The following is a 25,729-nucleotide window of genomic DNA, read 5'->3' as shown; positions in this document are numbered from 1 at the left end:
CCTCCCATCTCTGCCTCCCAAGTGCTTGGAGTAAAGGCGTGCACTACCATGCTCGGCTAAAAAGAGGTTTTGTTTTTTTTTTTTTTAAAGCCAACAAGAGCCAGGTGTGGTGGTGTATGCCTTTAATCCCAGTACTGGGAGGCAGAGGAGGATCTCTGTGAGTTCAAGGCCATCCTGAGTATATAAAGTGAATTCCAGGTCAGCCTGGACTAGAGCAAGATCCCACCACAAAATGAGAGAGAGAGGGAAAGAGGCGGGAGGGGGGGAGGTATGCTAGGCAGCATTGTTGGCCTCAAATCTTCAGGCCTGTTTACATGCAGATACTTGCCATGTTTGTTTGCACCTCTGCCCCTTGGCTTTGAGCTTGACCACATAATGTATTTTGAAAAAAATATATATATATATATATCTGAATGGAAGTGATTTTAGGTCTTGGTGGGTTGCAAACTTTTACTTTACGTTTTGTACATTTTATTGAATTATTAAGTTTATTTATGGAAATATCATAAGTTATAAGGTTTTGTAGAGGGAATTAAAAATCCAGGAAGGAAGCTAACTGAAAAATTTTTTTTTTCAAGGTAGCATCTTGCTCTAGCCCAGGCTGACCTGGAATTCACCATGTAGTCTCAGGCTGGCCTCGAATTCACAGCGATCCTCATACCTCTGCCTCCTGAATGTTAGGATTACAGGCGTGCACCACCATGTCCATCTGCGGAAGCTAATTGAAAGACTCAAGCTAGAGAAGTCTCGTTGCCCAGCTGAAAAGGGAGAGGGGAGACAGGAAATCTCCATCACAGACAAATCTCTACGGGAAAACAAGCTCTGGAGGAGGCACCTACACCCATATATGGAAGGCAGAACATAAGAATCAAAAGATCCCCTTCAATTAAAAGACCAGAGAAGCTGGGTGTGGTGGCACACGCCTTTAATTTAATCCCAGCCCTGGGGAGGAAGAGGTAGAAGGATTGCCATGAATTCAAGGTTACCCTGAGAATACATAGTGAATTGCAGGCCAGCCTGAGCTAGAGTGAAACCCTACCTCAAAGAAAAAAAAAAAAAAAATCAGAAAGAAGCCGGGTGTGGTGGCACATGCCTTTAATCCCAACACTTGGGAAGCAGAGGTAGGAAGACCACCCTAGACTACATAGTGAAGTCCAGGTCAGCCTGAACCAGAGTGAGACCCTACCTCGGGAAAAAAAATAAATAAATAAAATAAAGGACCAGAGCGAATTAGCAAATAGTGAAGGACTCAGAGATCAAGAAAAATCAGACATGTAACAAAGTGAGAAAGCACCCCAAAGTGAGACACATATGTGGAAGGCAGGCAGGAAATTACTCAGGCTGAAGGAAGTGCCCACCTCTCCCTAGCCAGACTGGAAAGAGGGGAGAAACAGCCTTATACACCGATGTTCAGATGAAATCAAAGGAAGAAAAGAGCCCTAGGATATATAGTAATTATTCATGATGGGCTTTATTATGACATTTTCATAAAAGTACATAATGTAGTTTTTTTCTTATTCACCCCTTTTACCCTCTCTTGTCTTTCTCCCTGCTCCCACTGATTCTTTTTTCCCCAATACTTCCTCTTCTACTTTCAAGTTTTCTTTTTTTCTTTTCTTTTTTATTTCGTTCCTCCTTTTCGTTCTTCCCTTTTCCTTCCTTTCTTTGCTACCGTTTCTTCCTTCCTTCCTTCCCTCGCTCCCCTTTCTTTTCCTTTCCTTTCCTTCCACCTACCTACTTACTTACCTACCTTTCTTTTGACCCAATGAGTTTGATTAAGGTTACTTACAGGAGCATGGGTGAGGGGTTACTTATAGGAACTTTGACTTCTTAAGGCGTCACCTTATGGAGGAGGAACAGGGTCTTGTGAGTATTTCTCCACTCCCAAATGGAAGGTTGGTGGGCCCAAGCTTGTACGAGACTTGTATTTAGAAAAAAAATAGGATCTTTAAGGAGTTGGAGAGATGGCTTAGCAGTTAAAGTACTTGCCTGCAAAGCCAAAGTACCGAGGTTTAATTCCCCAGACCTCACATAAGCCAAATACACATGGTGGCACATGCATCTGGAGTTCATTTGCAATGGCAAATTAAATTAAAAAAATAGAGGGCTGGAGAGATGGTTTGGCGGTTAAACGCTTGCCTGTGAAGCCTAAGGACTATGGTTCAAGGCTCAATTCCCCAGGACCCACGTTAGCCAGATGCACAAGGGGGCGCACACACCTGGAGTTTGTCTGCAGTGGCTGGAGGCCCTGGTGTGCCCATTCTCTCTCTCTCTCTCTCTCTCTCTCTCTCTCTCTCTGCCTCTCTCTCTGTGTCTATTGCTCTCAAATAATTAAATTGAAAATAAACAAAAAAGAGAGTCCTTTAAATGTTGGGCATGGTGTTGTACACAGTTAGTACCAGCACTCTGGAAGCTAAGCTAGAGGATCACGGTGAGTTCAAGGCTAGCCTGGGGCTACAGAGTGAGTTCCAGGACCATTTGGCCTAGAGTGAGACCCTACCTGGGAAAACTGGGGATGGGTATATATACTGCCTAGTGTGGTGGCTTGAATGTCAAGTGTCTCCCATAGGATCAAGTGTTTTGAATACTTGGTCCCCCAGCTAATGGCAATTTGGGGAAATTGTGGGGCCTTGCTGGAAGAGGCATGTCACTCAGGATGGCCTTTGGGGTAACACAGCTCAGCTCCAAGCCCAGTATTGCAGCATTCCAACTCTTTCCTTTCTGCCGATCTGAAGATGTGATGCCTGGCTGGCTGGTGTGTACATCCTATGCTTTCCTTGCCATGATGACACTTCCCTTGAAATGTGAGCGAAAAGTAAACCCTTTGCTTCCATAAGATGCTTCTGGTGGGTTTTTTTGTCCCAGCAACAAGAAGGCAACTACTATACCAAGACTGATCTCAAACTAGTGATCCTCCTGCTTCAGCCTCCCAAGCACTAGGATTGAAAGTGGGCACTACCACACCAAGTTCCTTTTGCACTTTTGCCATCCCCAGGGAAAGATGCCCAAGAGAAGAGCATCTCACTGAACCTAGGAAGAGTAGAACACACACACCAGAGCCGCTCAACCCAATGCACCATCTGCGGGGATTTCAAAAGGTCGCTGTGGCTGCTCGAGCCTGAAGCAGGAACATTTAGCCAGATCCAACCTTGATGAGAAAGACATCAACCACCAAACAGGGGCACCAGATCTTCTTTCCCATACCATCTGTTCCATATCACTACTGCTGACCAGATAAGAATGATCATTTGACTCGGGACAGTAGGCAACCTTTTCATTTTCAGGCCCTATCTTTCTTTGCGGGCAGATCACAGAGAGACAGCCTGGGGGACATAAGCTGAGAATGGGTTGGAGCCCTGTGTAACCTGATCAATGTTTGTTAAAACCAGTCTTCAGCGTGATGTGGGAAAACAGTCAATGTTGAAAGACTTTTGGGAGAGAAGAGAGATGAGAGGAGAAAGAAGAGAACAGTACACTCTGTTATTTGAGTCTTCCCAGTGTTAGCAAACATAAATCTTGTCCAAGCTGCAGGTCTTGTATCTAAAATGTTCTATTTTGCCATTAAAATGATCCCTGACCTCAAAAGGAAGAAAGAAGTGCATGCCTGTAATCCTAGCTAATTGGAGAGGCTGAAGCAGGAGGATTGCAAGTTTGAGGCCTGCCTAGGCTATATAGCAAGTTCAAAGCCAACCTGAGCAATTCGTCTCCAAATGAAAATATGTTAGGCATGATGGCACAGGCTTATAACCACAGGACTTGGAAAGTGGAGGAGAGAGGATCAGAAGTTCAAAACCAGCAACCTTAGCTACATGGAAAGTTTCAGGCCAACCTGGGCTACATAGGACTCTGTCACAAAAACTTACTTATTCACTAACTATATGATAAAAACACACTAGGGGGCTGGAGAGATGCCTTAGCGGTTAAGTGCTTGCCCGTGAAGCCTAAGGACCCCAATTCGAGGTTCGATTCCCCAGGACCCATGTAAGCCAGATGCACAAGGAGGCGCACTCATCTGGAGTTCGTTTGCAGTGGCTGGTGGCTCTGGTGCGCCCATTCTCATTCTCTCTCTCTCTCTCTCCTCTCTCCCTCTCTCCCTCTTCCTCTGTCTATCTCTCTCAAATAAATAAAAATGAACAAAAATAATTTTAAAAAACACACTAAGGACATAGTTTAGTGGAACATTGCTTATATAGTATATACTAAGCCTTAGGCTTTATCCTTAGGCAAGCAAACAAACAAAAATAGTACTAGGGCTTTCTCTTTTCCAACTGATTACACACATACACACACACACACAGAGAGAGAGAGAGAGAGAGAGAGAGATTGAGAGGTTTTTTTCTCTTTTTTAATATTTTTTTTTATTTTTATTTACTTATTTGACAGAGAGAATGGGTGCACCAGGGCCTCCAGCCACTGCAAACAAACTCTGGATATATGTGCCACCTTGTGCATCTGGCTAACGTGCATCCTGGCGAGTCAAACCTGGGTCCTTTGACTTTGTAGGCAAACTCCTAACTGCTAAGCCACCCCTCCAGCCCCATATAGACTTGTTAAAGATTAACTGTTTTATTTATTTAAAATTTTCAAGGCAGGGTCTCGCTCTAATTCAGACTGACCTGACTATGTAGTCTTAGGCTGGCCTCAAAAATCACAGTGACCCTCCCAACTCTGTCTCCTGAGTGCTGCAGTTAAAGGCATGAACCACCATACCAGCTAATACTTGTTTCTTTCTTTTTTTCTTTTGGTATTTTCGAGGTAGGGTCTCACTATAGCCCAGGATGACCTGGTACTCAGTCTGTAGTCCTAGACTGGCCTTGAACTCAAAGCAACCCTTCTACCTCTGCCTCCTGAGTGCTGAGATTAAAGATGTGTGCCACCATAGCTGTCTATATAGACTTTTGATTTTCTTTTCCAAGGTAGGGTCCATTCTAGTCCTGTCTGACCTGGAATTCACTATGTAGTCTCAGGGTGGTCTCAGACTGACAGTGATCCTCCTAACTCTGTCTTCCAAGTGCTGGGATTAAAGGTGTGAGCCACCATGCCTGGCTAGACTTTTGAATTTTTTTTTTTTTGTTGTTGTTGTTTTGTTTTGGTTTTTTGAGGTAGGGTCTCACTCTGGCTCAGCCTGATCTGGAATTCACTATGTAGTCTCAGGGTGGCCTCGAACTCATGGTGCTCCTCCTACCTCTGCCTCCCGAGTGCTGGGATTAAAGGCGTGTGCCACCACGCCCAGCTAGACTTTTGATTTTAACTAGTTTAAATTATCTTCCTTGTAATTTAAGAACTAAGACACTTTCCATAATGAAATGAAAGAAGGGGAAAGGAGAGCAGCCAGGTGTGTTATTAGTATTCTCTCAAGTTTGAAAATGTTTTGCTTAGCTTGCAATTTGGGGAATTGTCTGTGATGGCTGGGATATTAGGGATGCTTGCAATGGTTCTTCTAGTCTTGGTTGGCAAGGCTGAGGCTGAATGTTCAAGGATGACCTCACTCATATATCTGGTGATTATCACACTGGTTTTCTGTGAAAGATTCAGTAGAAATGACTTTTCTCTGTTCCATGAGGGTTTTGATCTTATCATAGGCTAGCTAGGGATGTTTGCACAGAGGTTTGAAGATTCCCCAAAGAAGCAGAAAAAGAGGACTATCCCATTTAAGAAACTTTTGTTTTCATTTTTTAAAGATTTTATTTATTTATTGGAGAGAGAGAAAGGCAGACAGATATGGCAAATGGGCAGCCAGGGCCTTCAACCACTTCAAATAAACTCTAGACTCATGCGCCTCATGCAGCTGGCTTACATGGGTAATGGGGAAGCGAACCCTGGTCCTTAGACTTTGCAGGCAAGCACCTTAACTGCTAAGCCATCTCTCCAGCCCAAGGAGCACTTTTTTTTTTTAAAGAAATTTATTTATCTGAAAGAGAGAGAAAGAGGCAGATGGAGAGAAAAAGGGAGAATGGGCACTCCAGGGCCTCTAGCCACTGCAAACGATCTCCAGACACATGTGCCCCCTTGTGCGTCTGGCTAACATGGGTCCTAGGAAATTGAACCGGGGTAATTTGAGTTTGCAGGCAAAGGCCTTTACCACTAAGCCAGTTCCCCACTCCCCACCCCTCATTTTTAGGAAACAACAACAGAAAGCTCCTTTAAGTCTCTGTTCATGTCCTATTTTCTACTGCTCCCATTAGCCAAAGAAAGTCACTTGGTTACTCATAGACACAGAGGAGATGGTGACTAAGCAAGGGCTCAGATTTATGGAGGTGTGATCACATTGGAAGCTATTAGTTGTAGAATGGAGCACTGGCTACGGTGGACAGGAAACGAAAGGACATACTGATAAAGAGGCCAGAAGAGTGGAGTGGTTCTAAGAAAACCACAAGGGGCTGGAGAGATGGCTTAGCGGTTAAGCGCTTGCCTGTGAAGCCTAAGGACCCTGGTTCGAGGCTCGGTTCCCCAGGTCCCACGTTAGCCAGATGCACAAGGGGGCGCACGCGTCTGGAGTTCGTTTGCAGTGGCTGGAAGTCATGGTGCGCCCATTCTCTCTCTCTCCCTCCATCTGTCTTTCTCTCTATGTCTGTCGCTCTCAAATAAATAAATAAAAAATGAACAACAACAGAAAAAAAGAAAACCACAAGTTTGGGATACTTGGGGGAAACATGGTGTAATTTGGCCTCATCTAGACTCAAAGTCCTTATATAGCTGAGAATGACCTTAAAGTTCTGATCCTTCTGTCTCCACCTCCTAAGTGTTGGGATTACAGATGTCTTCTGTTACACCCAATCTTATGTGGTGCTACCTAGCAATCAAACCTAGGGCTTGGTGCATGCTAGGCAGGAATTCTACCACTAAGCTACATCTTAGCCCTAAACCTTCATTTTTTTTCTTCCCTCCTTCCTTTCTTATCTTCCTTCCTCCCTCCCTCATTCCCTTCCTTTCTTCCTTCATTTCAGGTTATTTTGGGACAGGGTCTCATCTTTTATTTTTCAAGGTATGGTTTCACCCTAGCCCAGGCTGACCTGAAAATCACTATATAGTCTCAGGCTGGCCTCACACTCACAGTGATCCTCCTAGTTCAGTCTCCCAAATGCTTGGATGAAAGGCATGGGCCACTATACCATATGGGTCACAACTTTAATATGTGGTCAAGGAAGACAGTCAGCTCTTGATGTTCCTGCCTCTGTCTTCCATGTTCTAAGATTACAAGCCTGTGCCACCATGTGCAGCTTCTGAGTGTGTATGTGTGTGCACATGGGCCTGTCTTGTATGCATGAGTGTGGAAGCCAGAGAACAAACTCAGATATTGTTCTTTAGGCACTACCAACTTTTTTTGAGATAAGGTCTAACACTGGCCTGGAACTTTCCAAGTAAGCTAGACTGGATGGATAGTGGTTCCCAGAGATCCTCTTCCCTTCATCTCCCCAGTGGTGGGATTACAAGTATGCCACCATTCTTGGCTTCTTCGCTTGTTTTAAAGGTTTTTCTGTTTGGAAAAAAAAATATTTTATTTATTTGAAAGGGGGGGGTAAGAGGCAAATAGAAAGAGATAGAGACTAGAAGCACCAGGGCCTCTAGGAACTACAAGTGAACTCTAGATGTATGCACCAACTTGTACATCTGACTTACATGGGTACTAGGGAATTGAACCTAGATCCTGAGGCTTTAGAGGCAAGCATCTTACCCACTAATCCATCTCTCCAGCCCTTTTTTGGGAGGAGCTGCAGCTACTCTTTGACTTCAGGAGCTACAGGTGGTCTTTAAATTTTTTTGTTTTATTTTTATTTATTTGATAGTGATAGACAGAGAAAGAGGGAGATAGGGAGAAGAGAGAGAGAATGGGCGTGCCAGGGCCTCCAGCCACTGCAAATGAACTCCAGACGCGTACGCCCTCACGTGCATCTGGCTAACGTGGGACCTGGGGAATCGAGCCTCAAACTGGGGTCCTTAGGCTTCACAGACAAGCACTTAACCGCTAAGCCATCTCTCCAGCGTGGCGGTCTTTAATCTCTTAACACAAAGGCCTTATCCTGCAGCCTAGGTGAGAAGGCAGTCCAGGTGAAATGCCGCCAGTTACAAAGGCATTATTTAATATAAAGCATAGGCACCTGATACAGGGCGTTACCACATGGCCCAGGTGAAGCTGACCTTAGGCACTTAGGCATAGTCGAGAAAGTTCTATCTTCCGTAGATAAGCTTGTGTCTGCCTGATAAACCTAAGCCTAGATCAGAACTTGTCTTGGCTCCATTCCTTGTGCTCTTATCTCAGATTCATTCCCACTCCCTCCTTTGGGGTCTGTTTGGACCTTCGTGCTGCAGGCCGGCACACTTTTTTGTTTTGTCAAGGTAGGGCTTCACTCTAGTCCAGGCTGACCTGGAATTCACTATGTAGTCACAGGGTGGCCTCAAACTCAAGGAGATCCTCCTAACTCTGCCTCCCAAGTGCTGAGATTGGCATGTGCCACCACGCCTGACTTGTTTTTGGTTTTTGAGGTAGGGTCTCACTCTAACCCAGGCTAACTTGGAACTCACTCTGTAGCACCAAAGCTGGCCTCCAACTCAGTGCAATCCTCCTCCTACATTTGCCTCCCTACTGTTGAGATTAAAGGCATGCACCACAACACCCAGTTCAACTTTTTCTCCGGGGACTCCAGCCACTGCAAACAAACTGCAGATGCACCCTTTGCATCTGGCTTTATGTAGGTACTGGGGAATCGAACCAAGGTCCTTTGGCTTTGCAGGCAAGCACTTTAACTGCTAAGCCATCTCCCCAGCCTTAAAAAAAAAAAAAAAAAAAGGCTTTTGAAGCAGGGTTTAACTCTAGCCCAAGGTGACAGTAGAACTCACTCTGTAGCCCAGGATGGCCTCGGCCTCACTGTGATCCTCCTACCTCGGGCCTCTACTTTTGGGATTAAATGTAAGTGCCACCATGCTTTATTTCCATTTTTTATGAATCAGAGTTGGGGTTTTATTAAAGATACTTTGATATAGACTTTAAGCACTAGGATTAAAAGAAACAGAAGCACTCAGGAGAGTACAACATACCCCAGAGCATGGATTTGAGGTTCTCTAAGCACGTTCACCTTGATTTCCTTTCTGAAACAGTCTCACTCTGTGTTCCAGGCTGGCTTCAACTTTGTAGGAATCCTTCTGCTTTAGCCTCCTAAGGTATGAACCATTATGCTCAGCTCCCTTCAGCTTTTTGTAAATTTAAATTCCACATATTTGGAGGAATATAAGATTTCATTTGAGGAATCATGATTCTAAAGCTATGGAAATACTTGTTAAATTGGGATCTGACGTGCTTGGTAGTGCACACGTGTATTTCCAGCACTCAGGGGCAAGGCAGGAGAATTACTATGATTTTGAGGGCAGCCTGGATTACACAGTGAATCCCAGGTCAGCCTGGGCCACAGACTGAGATCCTGTTTCAAAACAGCAAAAATAAATAATGGTCATAGAATCATCCGTGGATGTAACTGCAGTGGTAGAAGGCTTGTCTACCATGTGTCATACCCTAAATTTCATCTTGAGCACCATAAACACATACATACATACATGTACACATACATAAAAATAAATGGCTGGAGATGTAGCTCAGTGGTAGAGCCCTTGTCTAACATGAGAGAGGGCATGGATTCAATCTCTAGCACCACAAAATGAATGCTTAAATCATAAAATAGTTATAAAACACCCAGTCACTAGCTATAGCCTTTAATCTCTCATTGGAATGCATAATCTATACTTTTACATTTTTGTTTATTTATTCAATTAAAATATTTTTATTTATTTATTTATTTGCAATGGGCATGCCAGGGCTTCCCATCACTGCAAAGTAACTCCAGGTGTATGTGCCACTTTGTGCATTTGGCTTTACATAGGTACTGGATAAACGAACCCAGGTTGTCAGGCTTTGCAAGCAAGTTCCTTTAACAACTGAGCCCTCTCCCACACTCTTATTTTTAGTTTCTTGAGACAGGGCCTTATGTAGCTCAGGGTGGCTTCAATTTTGGTATGTAATCAAGGCTGGCCTTAAACTCCTGATTCTCCTGTGTCTATCTCCCAAGTGCCTGTACTACAAGCATGTGGCATTGTTCCCATATCTGCCTTTCTTCCTTTGAAAAAATACAATCATTTTCTTATAATTTTATTGTTTGGTATTGTTTGAGGCAGGCTTTCAAATTGTGGCTCTGACTGGTACTAAATGTTTAGCACAGGTGGCCTTGAGCCCAATATGATCATCCTGCCTCAGCCTTCTAAGTGCTAGGATATAGGTGTGAGCCACCATTCCCTGATTGCATGTTTTCTTATACTTGAAAAGAGAAAAGTTCCCAGGTAATGAATTGCAGACAGAAAAACTATGCCAATGAAATATGCCTCAAAAAAGATACCAAGCTCTTATTTGAAATTGGATTTTTTCTTTTACTTTCTAACCACATAGCTGGAAATCATAAGTTAAAAGCAGTTAGTCTGTTCCCTATTCCTGAACACAGATGCCAGTCTGGGTATCCATAGCAGTGTGAGATTGACAGACTAGAGATTTCCGATGGTTGAAGTAATATGCACTCCATGAGGAACTGAATATGAAAGCACCAGAAGTGTTCACTCATGGACACTCCATCAAAGCAAGTCTTCATAGACAGAGTTAGCACATAACCCAACCTCATGCAGAAAAAAAGGAGTTAGAACATAATAGAACAGTCATATAAAATTTCCACATTGTACAAATACTCCTTTACAAACAAGTTATTTCCCCTTTAACCAGGTTCCTCTTATTATATTGCTTAACTTTAAACCAATGATTGTGACATCACCTTCATTTCCCGGCAGTGAGACACAGACGACATAAGAGATAATTTCCATTTGTGGGCAGTAGTGTCATTAGCCAGCAATTAGGGAGAGGGATATTAAAGGGAGGGATCAATTAAGGTACATTTGAAGATGTAAATTAAAAATATACTTGCAGCTAGCCATGTGGTGACACATGCCTTTGATCCCAGCACTTGGGAGCAGAGGTAAGAGGATCACCATGAGTTCAAGGCCAGTCTGAGACTACAGAGTGAGTGCCAGGTCAGCTTTGGGTTAGAGTGAGACCATGCCTCAAAAAGGAAAAAAAAAAAAAAAGATTAGTTTATGGGCTGGAGAGATGGCTCAGAGGTTAAAGGCACTTGCTTGCAAGGCCCGATGGCTATGGGTTCAAATGCAAGTGGCACATGCATGTGGAGTTTGTTCACAGTAGCAGGAGGCCCTGGTATGCCCATGGTCTCTCTGATTCTCTTTCTGATTCTGTCTCTCTCTTTCTGTGAAATAAATGAATAAGGTACTTGAGAGATGGTTTAGTGATTAAGGTGCTTGCCTCGTGAAGCCTCCAGACCCAGGTTTGATCCCCCAGAACTCACTAAGCCAGATGCACATGGTGGCACATGTTTCTGGAGCTTGTTTAAAATGGCTAGAGGCCCTGGTGCTCCCATTTTCTCTCTCTTTCTCTCAAATAAATAAATAAAGGTATTAAAAAAAATAAAATGGGTTTGAAATTGTCCTAGGATTTTGTGGTTGACTACATATATAGTCAGTCCACCAAATCCTCCCTCCTCCTCCTCCTTCTCTCTCTCTCTCTCTCTCTCTCTCTCTCTCTCTCTCTCTAAACTTTACTAAACTGATAAGCATATTTAAATATATGAAAAAAAGAGTTCAAATAACCTGGATTTTTGTGAGCATGGAATAAAGCTTGCAAGCAAGTGGCCAGCAGGAAGGGAGGTCACAGCTAGGGAATGGAAGTGGTAAGATTCTGAAAGCCCAGTAACAAGCAGTTCCATGAGAAGAGTGAGTCACTGTAGAAACATCCAAACATATCAATACTAGCCTACAGTCTTTATAAATGCATTTTTGCCAGGCATGGTGATCCACGCCTCTAATCCCAACACTCAGGAGACAGAGGTAGGAGGATAGCCATGATTTCAAGGCCACCCTGAGACTCCATAGTGGATTTCAGGTCACCCTGGGCTAAAGTGAGATGTTACCTTGAAAAAACAAAGAAAAAGTGCATTTCAGGGCTGGAGAGATGATTTAGTGGTTAAGGCATTTGCTTGCAAAGCCAAAGGACCAAGGTTTGATTCCCCAGAACCCACGAAAGGCAGATGCACAAGGTGGTTTATGTGTCTGGAGTTTGTTTGCACTGGCTAGAGGCTTTTGTGTGCCATTCTCTCTCTCTCTCTCTCTCTCTCTCTCTCTCTCTCTCTCAAATAAATAAAAATAAATTTTAAAATGCAAATCATTTTCTTGGAGTTTTTTTGGTTCACAGCCAAACTAAATGGAAAACACTGAGATTTCCTCTATGCCCCTTGCTCAAACTCCCAATACGCATGCCTTCTCCATTATCAGCATCCTGACCTAATGGTGCATTTGTTTCCATCAATAAGCCAACATTGCATTGTTACATCATCATCCAAAGTCCACAGTTTGCATCAGGGGTCACTCTTTTTCTTCCTTCCTTTCTTTCTTCTTCTTCTTCTTCTTCTTTTTTTTTTTTTTTTTTTGAGACGCAGGCAGACTTCTAAACTGCTATAGAACTGAGAATGTCCTTGAACTCATGAGCCTCCTGACCCCACCTCCTAATTGATATAATTATAGATATGTATCACCAGTATCAATATAGTACAGTTACTCCTTGGATTATATAATTTTCTGTGGGTTTGGGCAAATATACAAAGACACATGTACACCATTATGTATCACACAGAGTAGGTTTCAATGCACTAAAAATTTCCTGTTTTCCATCCACTACTGATTCTCCCTCCTTTGAGTCATTGGAAATCACAAATCTTTTCACTTTTTAGGTTTTGGCTTTCTCCGATGTCACATAGTTGGAAGCATACAATATGCAACCTTTTCACATTGACTTATTTCACTTAATAATATGCATTTAAGTTTCCTCCATGTCTTTTCATGGCTCAATAACTGATTTATTTGAGCACTGAATAGCATAAGTTCGTTGTCTGGATATACCATATTTTACCTGTTCACCTACTGAAATATATCTTGATTGATTATAAGCTTTGAAAATTCTCTCCCTTCCTCCCTCCCTCTCCGTCTTTCTCTCCCAGGCATGGTGGTGTATACCTTAATCCCAGCACTCAGGAGGCTGAGGTAGGGGGATTATGTTGCGTTCAAGTCTCACCTTGAGACTACACAGTGAATTTCAGTCAGTCTAGGCTAATTTGAATAACCAAAGTGCAACAACAACAACAAAAAAAGGGCCGGAGAGATGGCTCGGTGGTTAAAGCACTTGCCTGCAAAGCCAAAATACCCAGGTTCTATGCCCCAGGACCCATGTAAGCCAGACACACAAGGTGGTGCATGCATCTAGAGTTCATTTGCAGTGGTTAAAGGCCCTAGTATGCCCATTCTCTCCCCCATCCCTTCGTCTTTCTCTCAAATAAATAAGCCACCAAACTAGCCCAGCCCTGGGAGGCAGCAGGAGAATCACGAGTTCAAAGTCAGCCTGGCCTACATGAAAACCCTGCTACAAGAAAAAAATAATAATAAAATAAAGAAAAATAAAATAAGCGGAAAAAATGTAAGAGCCAAAGAAAGGGCAGGACTCCTTACAACTTGTTTCCCCCAGACACAGAATGGCTTGGATATTCATGACCTCACAGTGCCTGACACTACCTACATAAGACCATCATAAGAGGAGAAAAAGATCATGACATCAAAATAAAAGAACGATTGATTGAGAGGGGGAGGGGAAATGATGGAGAATGGAGTTTCAAAGGGGAAAGTGGGGGGAGGGAGGGCATTACCATGGGATATTTTTTATAATCATGGAAGTTGTTAATAAAAAAAATTGAAAAAAAATAAAGTAAAATAAAATTTAAAGCCAGGTGTGGTGGTATACACCTTTCATCCCAGCACTCAGTAGGCAGAGGTAGGAGGACCACTATGAGTTCCAGGCCACTCTGAGACTACATAGTGAATTCCAGGTCAGCCTAGGGTAGATGAGAACCTACCTTGAGGAACATACATATATATATGTGTGTGTGTGTGTGTATGTATATGCATATATATATATATAAAATATTTTTAAATTCAGGGTTGAGGAGATAGCTCAGCAGTTAAAGATGCTTGCCAAGCCTGCCCATCCAGGTCCAATTCCCTACCACACACACATAAAATGGTTCATGCATCTAGTATTTGCATTGGTAAGAGACCCTGGAGTGTCTACACACACACACACACACACCAGTAAATAAAAAAATATATTTTAAAAAATAGCTGGACATGGTGGCACACAGTTTTAATCCCAGAACCTAGGAGGCTGGGATAGAAAACTGTTATGACTTTGAGGCAAGCCTGGGCTATAGAGTGAGTTCCATGTTAGCTTGGGCTACAGTAAGACCCTGGTTTAAAAAAAATATTTAAAAAATAAAAGCTTCCAAGGCTGGAGAGATGGCTCAGCACTTAATGCATTTGTCTGTGAAGCCTAATGACCTGGGTTCGATTCTCCAGTACCTATGTAAAGCCAGATGTACAAAGTGGTGCATGCATCTGGAGTTTGGTTGCAGTGACTAAAGGCCTTGACGCACCCATTCTCATCCTCTCTCCCTTCTTACAAATAAATAAATAAAATATAAAAAATACTAAAGTTTCCCAAAAAGTCACAATTTTTTTCAGTGGTGGCTCAATTATTTGTAATATATATTTAGATTTTTATTTTTGGGAAAAGAGTACTATTTTCAGGTAGTACTATCAACTGATTATAGATTAATATGTGCACTAAGTTTTTATTTTCAAGAATAATAAATACATTAGACACATATGTGCATCTCACCAACCAGTGACCAATGCGATGAACTTGAGTAACCTCGTACAACTTACCCTGATTATTAAACCGCTAAGCCATCTCTCCAGCCCATTACCCTGATTTTTATCCTTATTTTCGTCATCAAGTGCAGTTGAGCTGGATAATATGAGAATTCATTCTAATCCTTTAATTAATACAAATGAACTCTAAGCAGAGCATGATAGAATGAGCCTAAGATCCTAGCCATTCAGGAAGCTAAGATGGAGGATCAATTGCAACCATGAGTTTGAAATGAATAAGGTAAGACTCTCATCTCAAAAACAAAATACACCCCCAACATCTCAAAAAAAAAATTCCCCTCACAAAAGAGATTTACTCCTAAGAATAATATGGAATGTCTTAAAAAACATTGTTTCCCATTTAAGAAGAGAATGTAAGTCAGGCATTGAACAGTGGCACACAGGCCTGGTGTGGTGGCCCAGGAATCCCAGCACTCAGAAGCTGAGGAAGGAAGATCACCACAGGTTTGGGACCAGCCTGGGCTACAGAATAAGTTCCAGGTCAGCCTGGGTTAGAGTGACACCCTGCCTCAAAAAAAAAAAAAAATCTGTCTGTCTGTCTGTCTTTCTCTCTGTGTCTCTGACTCTCTCAAATAAATAAATAAATAAAACTTAAAAAAAAAAAAAAACAAAAAACGAAAGCTGGAACATGCCTGTAATCCAAGCACTTGCAACGCCAAGACAGGAGTGTTACTATGAATCAAAGCCCATCTGGACCACATAATAAGACTCCATCTTAGAAGGCTGTTAAATGGTGTATTCTCTTCCTAATCAATTTCCTAATTTACTTTGGACCCTAAATAATGAAATGGGGGGGGGCTGGAGGGAGAGCTGAGCAGTTAAGGCATTTCCCTGCAAAGCCAAAGGACCAAGGTTCGGTTCCCCAGGACCCACGTTAGCCAGGTACACAAGGTAGCACATGCATCTGGAGTTGGTTTGCAGTGGCCAGAGGCCCTGCTGTGCCCATTCTCTCTCTCTCTCTCTCTCTTTCTCTGTTTCTCTCTCTCCCTCTTTCTCTCTCTGTCAAATAAATAAATGAAATGGAAAGCTCTTTTCTTTCCTATAGCACATTTATGTACAGTAACTAAATACAATCTCACTGAAGTTAATGGACTCTCCTCAGCCATCCAATAATATAATTTATGCCCACTTCATGACTTGTACAGGAAGACAAATATGGCTTCCCTTACACAATTTGAAAGTATGAAAGATCACTTGAGGCTGGAGAGGTAACCCAGTGGTAAAGGCATTTGCCTACAAAGCCTAAAGACCCAGGTTTGATTCCCCAATACCACGTAAAGCCAGATGCACAAGGTGGTACATGTATCTGGAGTTGCTTTGCAGTGGCTGTAAACCCTGGAATGCCCATTCTTTATCTGCTTCTTCTCTCCCTCTCTTTCTCTCTCATAAATATATAAATAAATAAAGTATTAAACAAGAGTACTTAAAAAGTCAGGCCTGCACAATTGGAAATGTAATATAATCTGGGTGTGGTGGCACATGCCTTTAATCCCAGCCCTCCAAAGGCAGAAGTAGGAGCATTGCCTTGAGTTCGAGGGCACCCTTAGACTACATAGTGAATTGTAAGTCAGCCTGAGCTAGAGTGAGACCCTATCTCGAAAAAACAACAACAAAAAAGTAATATAAATGTAGCATGTGAATACAAGTATGGTTCAGGTTGCATTTTTGTTAGTAACCATATATTTTTTAAAAAGTTATTTATTTGAGATGGAGAGAGGGAGAGAAAGACAGAGAGAGAGAGAGGGGGGGGGGAGGGAGGGAGGGAGGGAGAGAGAATGGGTGCACCAGGGTCTCTAGCCACTGCCAGCGAACTCCAGATACATGTGCCATCATGTATGTCTGGTTTATGTGGAGAATTGAACCTGGGTCCTCAGGCTTTGCAGACAAGTGTGTTAACCACTAAGTCATCTCTCCAGCCCCAGGTAACCATATTTTTACCTCTCTCCATATAATGGCAAAAGGCATGAAAATAAAAAGAACTTACATCTCTGCCTCTTTTTTTTTTTTAACAGATTAAATAAAAACATTTATTTATTTATTTGCAATCAGAGAAAGAGATTGAGAGAAAGTCAGTCAGGGGTAGAAATGAGGGTGAGGGTGTCAGGGCCTCTAGCCACTGCAAATGAACTCCAGATGCATGTGCCACTTTGTGCATCTGGCTTTGCATGGGTACTAGGGAGTAAAACCCAGTTTTTTTGGCTTTGCAGGCAAGCACCTTAACCACTGAGAAATCTCTCCAGCCCTCTGTGTCTTTTCTTTTTTTAAATTTATTTATTTTTATTTATTTATATGAGAGCGACATACAGAGGGAGAAAGAGGCGCGCCAGGGCCTCCAGCCACTGCAAACAAATTCCAGACACATATGCCCCCTTGTGCATCTGGCTAACGTGGGTCTTGGGGAATCGAACCTTGAACCGGGGTCCTTAGGCTTCACAGGCAAGCGTTTAACCACTATGCCATTTCTCCAGCCCCTTTGTCTCTTTTCTATTAGCCAGTAGAAGCTTGGGACATGGCATAGTAAAGAAAAGACAAGATGAGCATGTACATAAGAGAGAAAGCATGGGAATATGAGGTGAATATCACACTGAAAAACCAAAAGGATGGTCAAGTAAGGAACTAGAACAGCCAGATAAACCTGGGTATAGTGATTTACATTTGTAAGGCCAGCAGGAGGGAGACTGAAGCAGGAGATTGCTACAAATTTGAGACCATCCTGGGTTAAACAGCAAGTTACAGATCAACATGGGTCAAAGAGTAGACCCTGTCTCAAAAACAAAAAAGAAAAGAAAGAAAATTAAAAAAAAAAAACAACCTAGTTTCAAAAGAAGATTTTGTCTACAACCATACCACCCTCAATGCACCTGATTTTGTCTTCTCTAGAACATTGCTGACTGGTGCTGGAGAGCTGGCTTAGCAGTTAAAGCACTTGTCTGTGAAGCCTAAGGACCCAGGTTCAATTACACAGTACCTATGTAAGTCAGATGCATAAGGTATCTGGAGTGAGTTTGCAGTAGGGCCCTGGTGTGCACATTATCTCCCTCCCCCCTCTGCCTTTTTTTCTCTTTCTGTCTCTCAAATAAATAAATAAAATATTTTTAAAAGGGCTAGAGAGAGGGCTTGGCAGTTAAGATGGTTGGCTGTGAAACCTAAGGACTCATGTTCGATTCCCCAGTACCCACGTAAGCCAGATGCACAAGGTGACACATGTGTCTGGAGTCCGTTTACATTGGCTCGAGCACCCATTCTATCTGCCTCTTTTTTCTCTTTCTTCCCTCCTTCACTTTCTCATAAATAAATAAATAATTATGAAAAATTTTAAAAAGAAGCAAACAGCCAAAGTAACCAGTGGTCCCATCTTAAGTACCACCTTGCCCTTAATAAATCCAAACATGACCTTGAGAATGTCCCAGGTACAATTTTTATTAGTATTTTATTTATTTATATATTCATTTATCAGAGAGAAACGAGACACCACAAATGACCACCAGACGCATGGTGCCACAATGTACATCTGGCTTACATTGGTTATAGGGAACCAAACCTGCGTCTTTAGGCTTTACAGGCAAATACCTTAACCACTAATCCATCTCTCCAGCCTGTCTAGGTACTGTTAATATCCTAGAACCTTGTCAACAGCAAATTTTCAAACTGAAAATTATCAACTTGTAGTACTTACAAGGGTTCCAAGCATGTTTGGAAAATGAAAAAAAAATGTTCATGCTCATTTTTTTTACTTTTTTCAAAGATCTAGGGCCTGGAGAGATGGTTTAGTGGTTAAGGCGCTTCCCTGTGAAGCCGCAGGATCCAGTTTTGATTCCCCAGTACCCATATAAGCCAGATGTATAAGGGGGTGCATGCATCTGGAGTTCATTTGCAGAATTTAGAGGCCCTGGCGCACCCATTCTCCCTCTGTCTCCTCTCTCTCTGCTTGCAAATAAAATTAAAAATTTAAAAAATTACAAAAAAGATCCAGTCTCATGATTATAAAACAGCAAGAAATAAGTTGTGTAGTGATCACACCAAATATACTAAATGGACCTTTTATCTATTGCTGCATGGCAAATAATTCCAAAACTAAATGGCTATAAACAACAACCATTGCTTAGTCTCCTCAATTCAGCTGCGTGATTTTTGACTTCCAGTGAAAATGAATGAAGCCATTTGTTCAACTGGGCCACTCATTCAGTAGGTGCAATGGCTGGAAGCTTTCTCGGGCTAAAATATACGACATGGTTTTATTCACATCTCTAAAACTTGTGGCTAGTAGGTCACCTGGGGTGCCTTACTTTGCCACAGAGCCACCCTCCAGCCTCAGTCTTCTGAATGTTAAGATTACAGGAATGAGCCACCACACCCAGCTGATTGGTGCTAGTACTTTCATAGGCAAATATGGCAAGATCAAGGAGTCTTAACAGAGAGAGGAAAAATAAAAATTCCCCTAAGTTGTCTGTTTATGCAAATTCTGTGTAAGGTAACAAAGAACAGGAAAAACCAGAGAAGGAATGAGTGAACCATCTGGTTAACATTGGTTTCCTAGTCTAAAAAGCAGAAATAATCCAAGGGTGGGACAGGCGTGGCAGCCCATCCCTATAATCCTATAATCCTAGCACTTGAGGAGAAGTTTTCATGGTCATCCTCAGCTACATAGCAAATCTGTGAGCTATGTCAAAGGCCCTGTCTCAAAAATAAAAATAAATCAAAGTCAAAATAAATTATCCCTGCATGAACTTTCCATGACTAAGACTCCTTAAATGATGTGTATGTACAACCTTAGTCCTGGTCTTCACATCCGGGGTTCTTGGGTGGAAACAGACCTGAATCTAAAGCTGCATCTTGCCTTTTTCTACTTAACTGTACTGCTTGTGACAGGGACATTACATCAGTTAAGTCTCATGTCAACCCATCCACGTCAGCGTCAGTGACATTTTCCCTATTTTACAAATGAGCAAAAGGAAGCCATGAATTACTCAAGGTCGTGAAGATTAAGAGTTGAATGACAGTGCCAAGCCCAAGGTTTTTGTATTTTCAGACCAGGGGTTCTAGTACTGACTTGTTTTCAGATCTGGGGTATGTGGTAGAGAGACCAAAGAGAACTAGCATCCTATCTTCTTTTCCATTCATTTTCCTTTCAAATTCGCTTAAGCTTCCACTCATTAAGGCTGCTGGAAAGGGCATGAAGTTTGATGTTAGGAGAATGAAATTCTATCTCTGGTTGTGCCACAGGAGACTAGCTGGTCTCAAACAAGTGCGTAACTTCTACCCTCTGGGGTTCGCTGCCTTAGTGCTAACCGTGTCTCATTCCTAGTATAGAAATAGAATCACAAGGGGCTGGAGCGATGGTTTTACAGTAAAAGCACTTGCCTGAAAAGCCTAACGACCCTGGTTCAATTCCCTAGTACCCATGTAAAGCCAGATACACAGTGGCACATGTATCTGGAATTTGTTTGCAGTGGCATGGCCCTGGTGTGCCCATTCTCATTCTCTCCCTCTTTCTCTCTAAAATAAATAAAATAAATGGGATCACAGTATCTCTTACTGTATTTTACAAAATGGGCCTTGAAGGGGTAAGTAAATAAAACAGAGTATTATTATTATTTTGTTTTTTCAAGGCAGGGTCTCCCTCTGACACAGGCTGACCTGGAATTCACAACATAGTATCAGGGTGGCCTTGAATTCACAGCAATTCCCCTATCTCTGCCTCCCAAGTGCTGAAATAAAAAGTGTATGTCACTATGCCTAGCAATTCTTTCTTCCCTTCCTCCCTCCCTCCCTCCCTTCCTTCCTTCATTTCTTTCTCTTTCTTTCTAATGTAAGTCAGGCTGATCTCAAAGCTATGGAGCCCTGGGTGATGTTGTACTCCTAATCCTCCTACTTCTTTACATTTGAAATGCTGGGATTTCAGGTGCCAGATAAAAGGAGCTGCTTCTAAAATATGGTTTAGAGTACATATTTAGGGTGTGGAGTTTACGTTGGCTCTGTTAAATTCTTCCATTTGGGACCTTACCCTTTGTTCTTCCCTAGTCCCTTAGAGGACATTTAGGTGTGCACGGCTTCTGAAAATTCAAATCATATTTTGGCTTTGTTTGGTGAAAGAATGAAGATGGCAGACACTATTGTAAGAACCACGGGATCAATTAGCTAAGGCTCTCTCATGTACCTCCAGTCCTATTCTGAAATTCTGATCCCCACTGTGCTGCTAAACAAATAATTTGCTGTCCTGTTGGAATCTGAGCCAAAAGTGTGTGAAAGTTCAAACATGGTCAGGGATTTTTTTTTAAATGGTTCAACGTGGTAGGGGTGGTGCTTTTGTTTTTACCCACATCTAGAACCAAAGAAATGGTTATTCATATAACTTACTCAGTTAATGCCTGTCACAGCTTTTAGAGGCAAGTTGTCCTAGTTCCTTAACAGTAACACTAGCCCAGGATGTCCTGGAACTAACTCTATAGTCCCAGGCTGGCCTCCAACTCACAGCTAGTCTCTTAACATCTACCTCCTGAGTGCTGGGATTAAAGACAAATATTACCATGCTCAGCTCTTTTAATTTTTTTTGGGGGGGGCAGGGTCTAACATTAGCGTAGAGGGACCTGGAACTCACTCTGTAGAACAGGCAAGCTTTGAACTCACAATTCTACCATAGCCTCCCAAGTGCTAGAATCACATGTTTTAGCTACCACTATGCCTAGATTTCTAGACAGGGTCTGACTTTTTGCCCCAGACTGGCCTCAAACTTGCTACCTGATGACCTTGAACTCATCCTCCTGTCTACTTCCCAAGTGTATCACCATGGAAATTACTAAACATGATATGCCATACCACAAACGATCTAGAATGTGTAACATGGAAAAAACATTTTTAGGAAATATTCAAAATACAGGTGAATATAAAATATATTTATTTTCATTTGTTCGCAGACAGAAAGAGACAGAGAATTGGTGGGCCCTGGTCCTCTTGCCACTGCAAAAGAACTCCAAATTAGCCAGGCGGGGCCTGGTGGCGCACACCTTTAACTCCAGACTACATAGTGAATTCCAGGTCAGCCTGGGCTACAGCGGAAAAAAAAAAAAAATCAAATTCCAAATGTGTGGGTTACATTGTCATCTGGCTTTACTAAGTACTGGGAAACTGAACCTGAGCTTTGCAATTAAGTGTCTTTAATAGCTGAGCCATCTCCCTAGCCCCCATAATGTATTATATATCTACTATTTTATATAAATAAATGCACGTGAAACGTACACACACATAGCTTCAAGTTGTTCCACAACTATTTCTCGCTGTGGCTCCAGTCCAAAGTTGGAGAGCCCCTAGAACATACATTTCCAAAGGATCTTGGCAAGGTAAACTCAAGGTCAAATGAGAATCCCATCTTTTTTTCTCTCTCCTCTGTCCAGAGAAGTTAATAGAGGGAGCGGAAATGGCGTATAGGGGAGGGGACACCCGCGTGAAGCCAAGCAAAGAGCCAGGGCGCTTCAGGACAGGGACGTGACGGGTGCCTTCTGTCTTGGTTGGACAAATAGAGGGACTCAGCAAGGAAGATTTTGGATTGTTTTCTTTAAATGCTGAACTGGAAAGAACTTCCGCGTTCCTTGTCCCTGAAAAGCTTGCAAAGGTGTGGGATTCGCACTGCCCCCTCAGCAGGGCTCACGTGGGGTCGATCCCAGCAGAAGTTCTTAGCAAGGGGTCAAGCACGGGGAAGGTGGGCGGGGCGTGGGAAGCGCGGGAAGGCCTGGCCGGGATTCGATCACCCGGAGACTCACGTCCTGCTCGCCACAGCCTACATTCCGAGAGGGAATAGGCCCGTTCTACGCTCCGGGACTCTGGTCCGCAAGCGGCAGCCCCAAGGCGCGGGTGGAGGTGTGTCCTTTCCAGAGCTCGAGGTACCAGCACGCCAGCGGGCCGCACTCGCCTCCACCCTCGGCTCCCAGGACTCCTCCCACGTGACCCGCTTGCCTGGGCCACCGCCTCCGCCGCGCCCAGGCCCCGCCCCGTGACGTCTGCCCGGCCTCTGACTGTCCGCGCCTCCGGCCTCTTTCCGCGTTCGCTAATTGGTCGGCTGTACAGACAGCGCCCCCCCCTTGGCCACGCCCTCCGGAGTGCTGGGGCTCGCAGTCCGGGGCGGGGCCTGGGGCGGAGGGGCGGGGTGACGAGGCTCGGCGCGGGTAAAGGGGCTGCCTCCGCGCGCTCCGAGCCTTCAGCACCAGCGCGCCCGCCCGTGCTCAGCTCCCGCCGGCCGCCCCTCTTCAGCTCGTCGCGGTCACCCCGGAGACAGACCGCGAGAACTCGCCGACCTGAAGTCGATTTCATGGCAGCCGCGAAGAAAGCAGTATTGGGACCATTGGTGGGCGCAGTGGACCAGGGTACCAGCTCGACACGTTTCTTGGTGAGCCCCCCGGTGACATCTCTTGAGCTGTTGAACCGGGGCGGGAGCCCCCCCCCCTCGGGGACACGGAAAACAGGGGGAATCGCCTCCCCGATCCCGCGCCACTGCAGTCGTGGGCCCTGGCCGCTGTGCAACGAAGGGAGGCCGAAGAGGGACCTAGCACCCCGAGGCTGCCCTGCCCCGGCCTGGGGATCTCGGCCTCCCAAGACCCCTGCGGCAGGGTTGAACGGTCGCAGCCTTGGTGGAGGAAGCTAGGTCACTTAATAACCGGGGGAGGGGAGGGATCTCCTCCCCTCTAAGGGAGTGGGTACCCTCGTCTGAGCATCCGCACCGAAGCCCGCGTGCAGCAGGGGACAGGTGGTCACTTTGACCGCTGCAGCCGTCTTCCCCGGCAGCATTTGGCCTGCTGGGCGTAGGACGTCCTTGGATGGAGGGAAAGCTGTGTCACGGCTGTGGTAGCGTCCTTTGGAGCGGTAGAAGGAATAAAGTATCAGCGTGATGATGCATTGTCATCGTCTCCCCCAGAAACTGCACAGGGTGGAATACTGAGGGGGTGGTAGAACAAATTAGGAAATACACTACATTGCTTTGCCGAAATCGATTTAATTTCAGAGGCTTGAAAATTGCAATTCTGATACTTTGCCCATTACAAACATTGTCCACTGTACTTGGCAGTGTAATGTGATAGGGTAGTTCTGTTTCTCTTTTTACCTTGCATGAGTAGAATTTTTAACCATTAAGAGGCGCTATTTAAGTAATTCTGCTGACTAGTTTTGTACAGTTAGGAAACTTGCTGTATTTCTTTTTTTGAAACAAGATCTCTGTAGTCCAAGGTAGACTAGAACTCCTGATCCTCCTGCCTAAACCTGGCAGGTGCTGGACTTACAGACGTGTGCCAGCACCCAAAGCTAGAAAACTTGCTCTTAAAGTGTTCTAGAATTGAGTTCAGGAGGATCATTTAAAAGCAATTTAACGAGTATTTCCTGGTGAAAGTGCATGCTTTAATGGGTATTTGAGTAACCAGGCAAGTTGGTGTAAATATTCAGTGACTTCTTTTGCTTCTGTTTTTCCAAGGTAGGGTCTCTGGTCCAGGCTGGCCTGGAATTCACTATGTAGCCTCAGGGCGGCCTCGAACTCTCAGCGATCCTCCTACCTCTGTCTCTGGAATGCTGGGATTAAAGGCATGCGCCACCGTGCATGGCTCATGACTTTTTTTAAAACTCTATTTCTATACCTAGCATCACTTTCCCTGTGTTATTTATTTATTTATTTTGTGATCCTGGGGGTAGAACTTAGGGCTTCTAGCATGCTTAGGCAGACACTGGCCAACTACACCTTATTCCTGAGTTATTTACTTCCTTTGCCTCCTTGTATTTGTTTGTGTGTACTGTTTAGCTGGTATTTGACTGAAAACTGCATTTATGTTTTGATCCTGACAGCTCTCTACTAAACTGAGAAATTTTCAGTTCTTTTTTTTTTTTCATTTTTTGAGGTAGGGTTTCACTTTAACTCAGGCTGACCTGGAATTTACTCTGTATTCTCAGGGTGGCCTCGAACTCATGGTGACCCCCCTACCTCTGCTGAGAATAAAGGCCTGTGTTACCACGCCCAGCTTCAGTTCAGTTTTTTCAAGATATATGACAAAGAAAGAGAGAGAATGGGCACACCAGGGAATCTAGCCACTGCAAGCAAACTCCAGACTTATGTGACACCATGTGCATATGGCTTACATGGGTTCTGGGGAATCGAACCTGGGTCCTTTGCAGGCAAACATGTTAACTGCTAAACCATCTCTTCAGCCCTCAGTCACTTTCAATCAAACAGTGATTTAACCTTGGTTTGAGTGTCCCAGACATTCCATAGCTTTCTTTTATACCTTTTGATTAACCCAGAGAGGTTTCATATTGTCTTATGTTCATATAAATGTTATAAATTAATCTTAGATCATAAGTAAAAAAAAGTATTCTCAATTGGATTTGAATAAAAGTACCATCATTATTATCGTCTCAACTTAAGACCATTGAGACATGTGAACCACCTTTGTAAAAAATATTTTATTTTTATTTATTTATATGAGAGATAGAAAGATAGAGAGAGGGAGGGGAGAGAGAGAGAATAGGTGTTCCAGGGCCTCCAGCCACTGCCAACTCCAGACGCATGGGCCACCTTGTGCATCTGGCATTATGTGGGTCCTGGGGAATCGAACCTGGGTCCTTAGCTTAACGGGTGAGTGCCTTAATCACTAAGCAATCTCTCCAGACCTTTTTTTTTGTTAATTTTGATAGGGTCTTACTGTGTAGTGCAAGCTGACCTCAACCTTGTGGCCATCCTTCTGATTCCTGGGATTAGGTCCATGTGCCACCAACCTGAGCTAGCTAGCTAGCTAGCTAGCTTGCTTGCTTGCCTGCCTGCCTGCCTGCCTGCCTGCCTGCCTGCCTGCCTGCCTGCCTGCCTGCCTTCTTTCTTTCTTTCTTT

General features: G+C 43.6%; 2 protein-coding genes across 6 annotated transcripts in view; one reads left to right on the top strand and one right to left on the bottom strand.

The window, feature by feature from the left end:
* Tasl (TLR adaptor interacting with endolysosomal SLC15A4) overlaps positions 1-22,793 on the bottom strand; it is a 149,094-nt gene extending 126,301 nt beyond the window's left edge. The window contains exon 1 of the mRNA XM_004663678.2: positions 22,632-22,793. The gene's annotated coding sequence lies outside the window, so the exon portion shown is untranslated. The remainder of the gene's footprint in view (positions 1-22,631) is intronic.
* A 269-nt stretch (positions 22,794-23,062) lies between these two features.
* Positions 23,063-25,729, top strand: part of Gk (glycerol kinase) — a 111,500-nt gene continuing 108,833 nt past the window's right edge. For all 5 annotated transcript variants that reach the window (XM_004663686.3, XM_045140907.1, XM_045140906.1 and 2 more), the window contains exon 1: positions 23,063-23,254. In XM_004663686.3, coding sequence (XP_004663743.1) covers positions 23,177-23,254 — 78 coding nt within the window. In that variant the 5' untranslated portion in view covers positions 23,063-23,176. The remainder of the gene's footprint in view (positions 23,255-25,729) is intronic.

This window comes from Jaculus jaculus, chromosome X, assembly GCF_020740685.1.
Source record: "Jaculus jaculus isolate mJacJac1 chromosome X, mJacJac1.mat.Y.cur, whole genome shotgun sequence".
In the NCBI taxonomy this organism is placed as follows: Eukaryota; Metazoa; Chordata; class Mammalia; order Rodentia; family Dipodidae; genus Jaculus; species Jaculus jaculus.
This window is presented reverse-complemented; position numbering and strand designations above follow the sequence as displayed.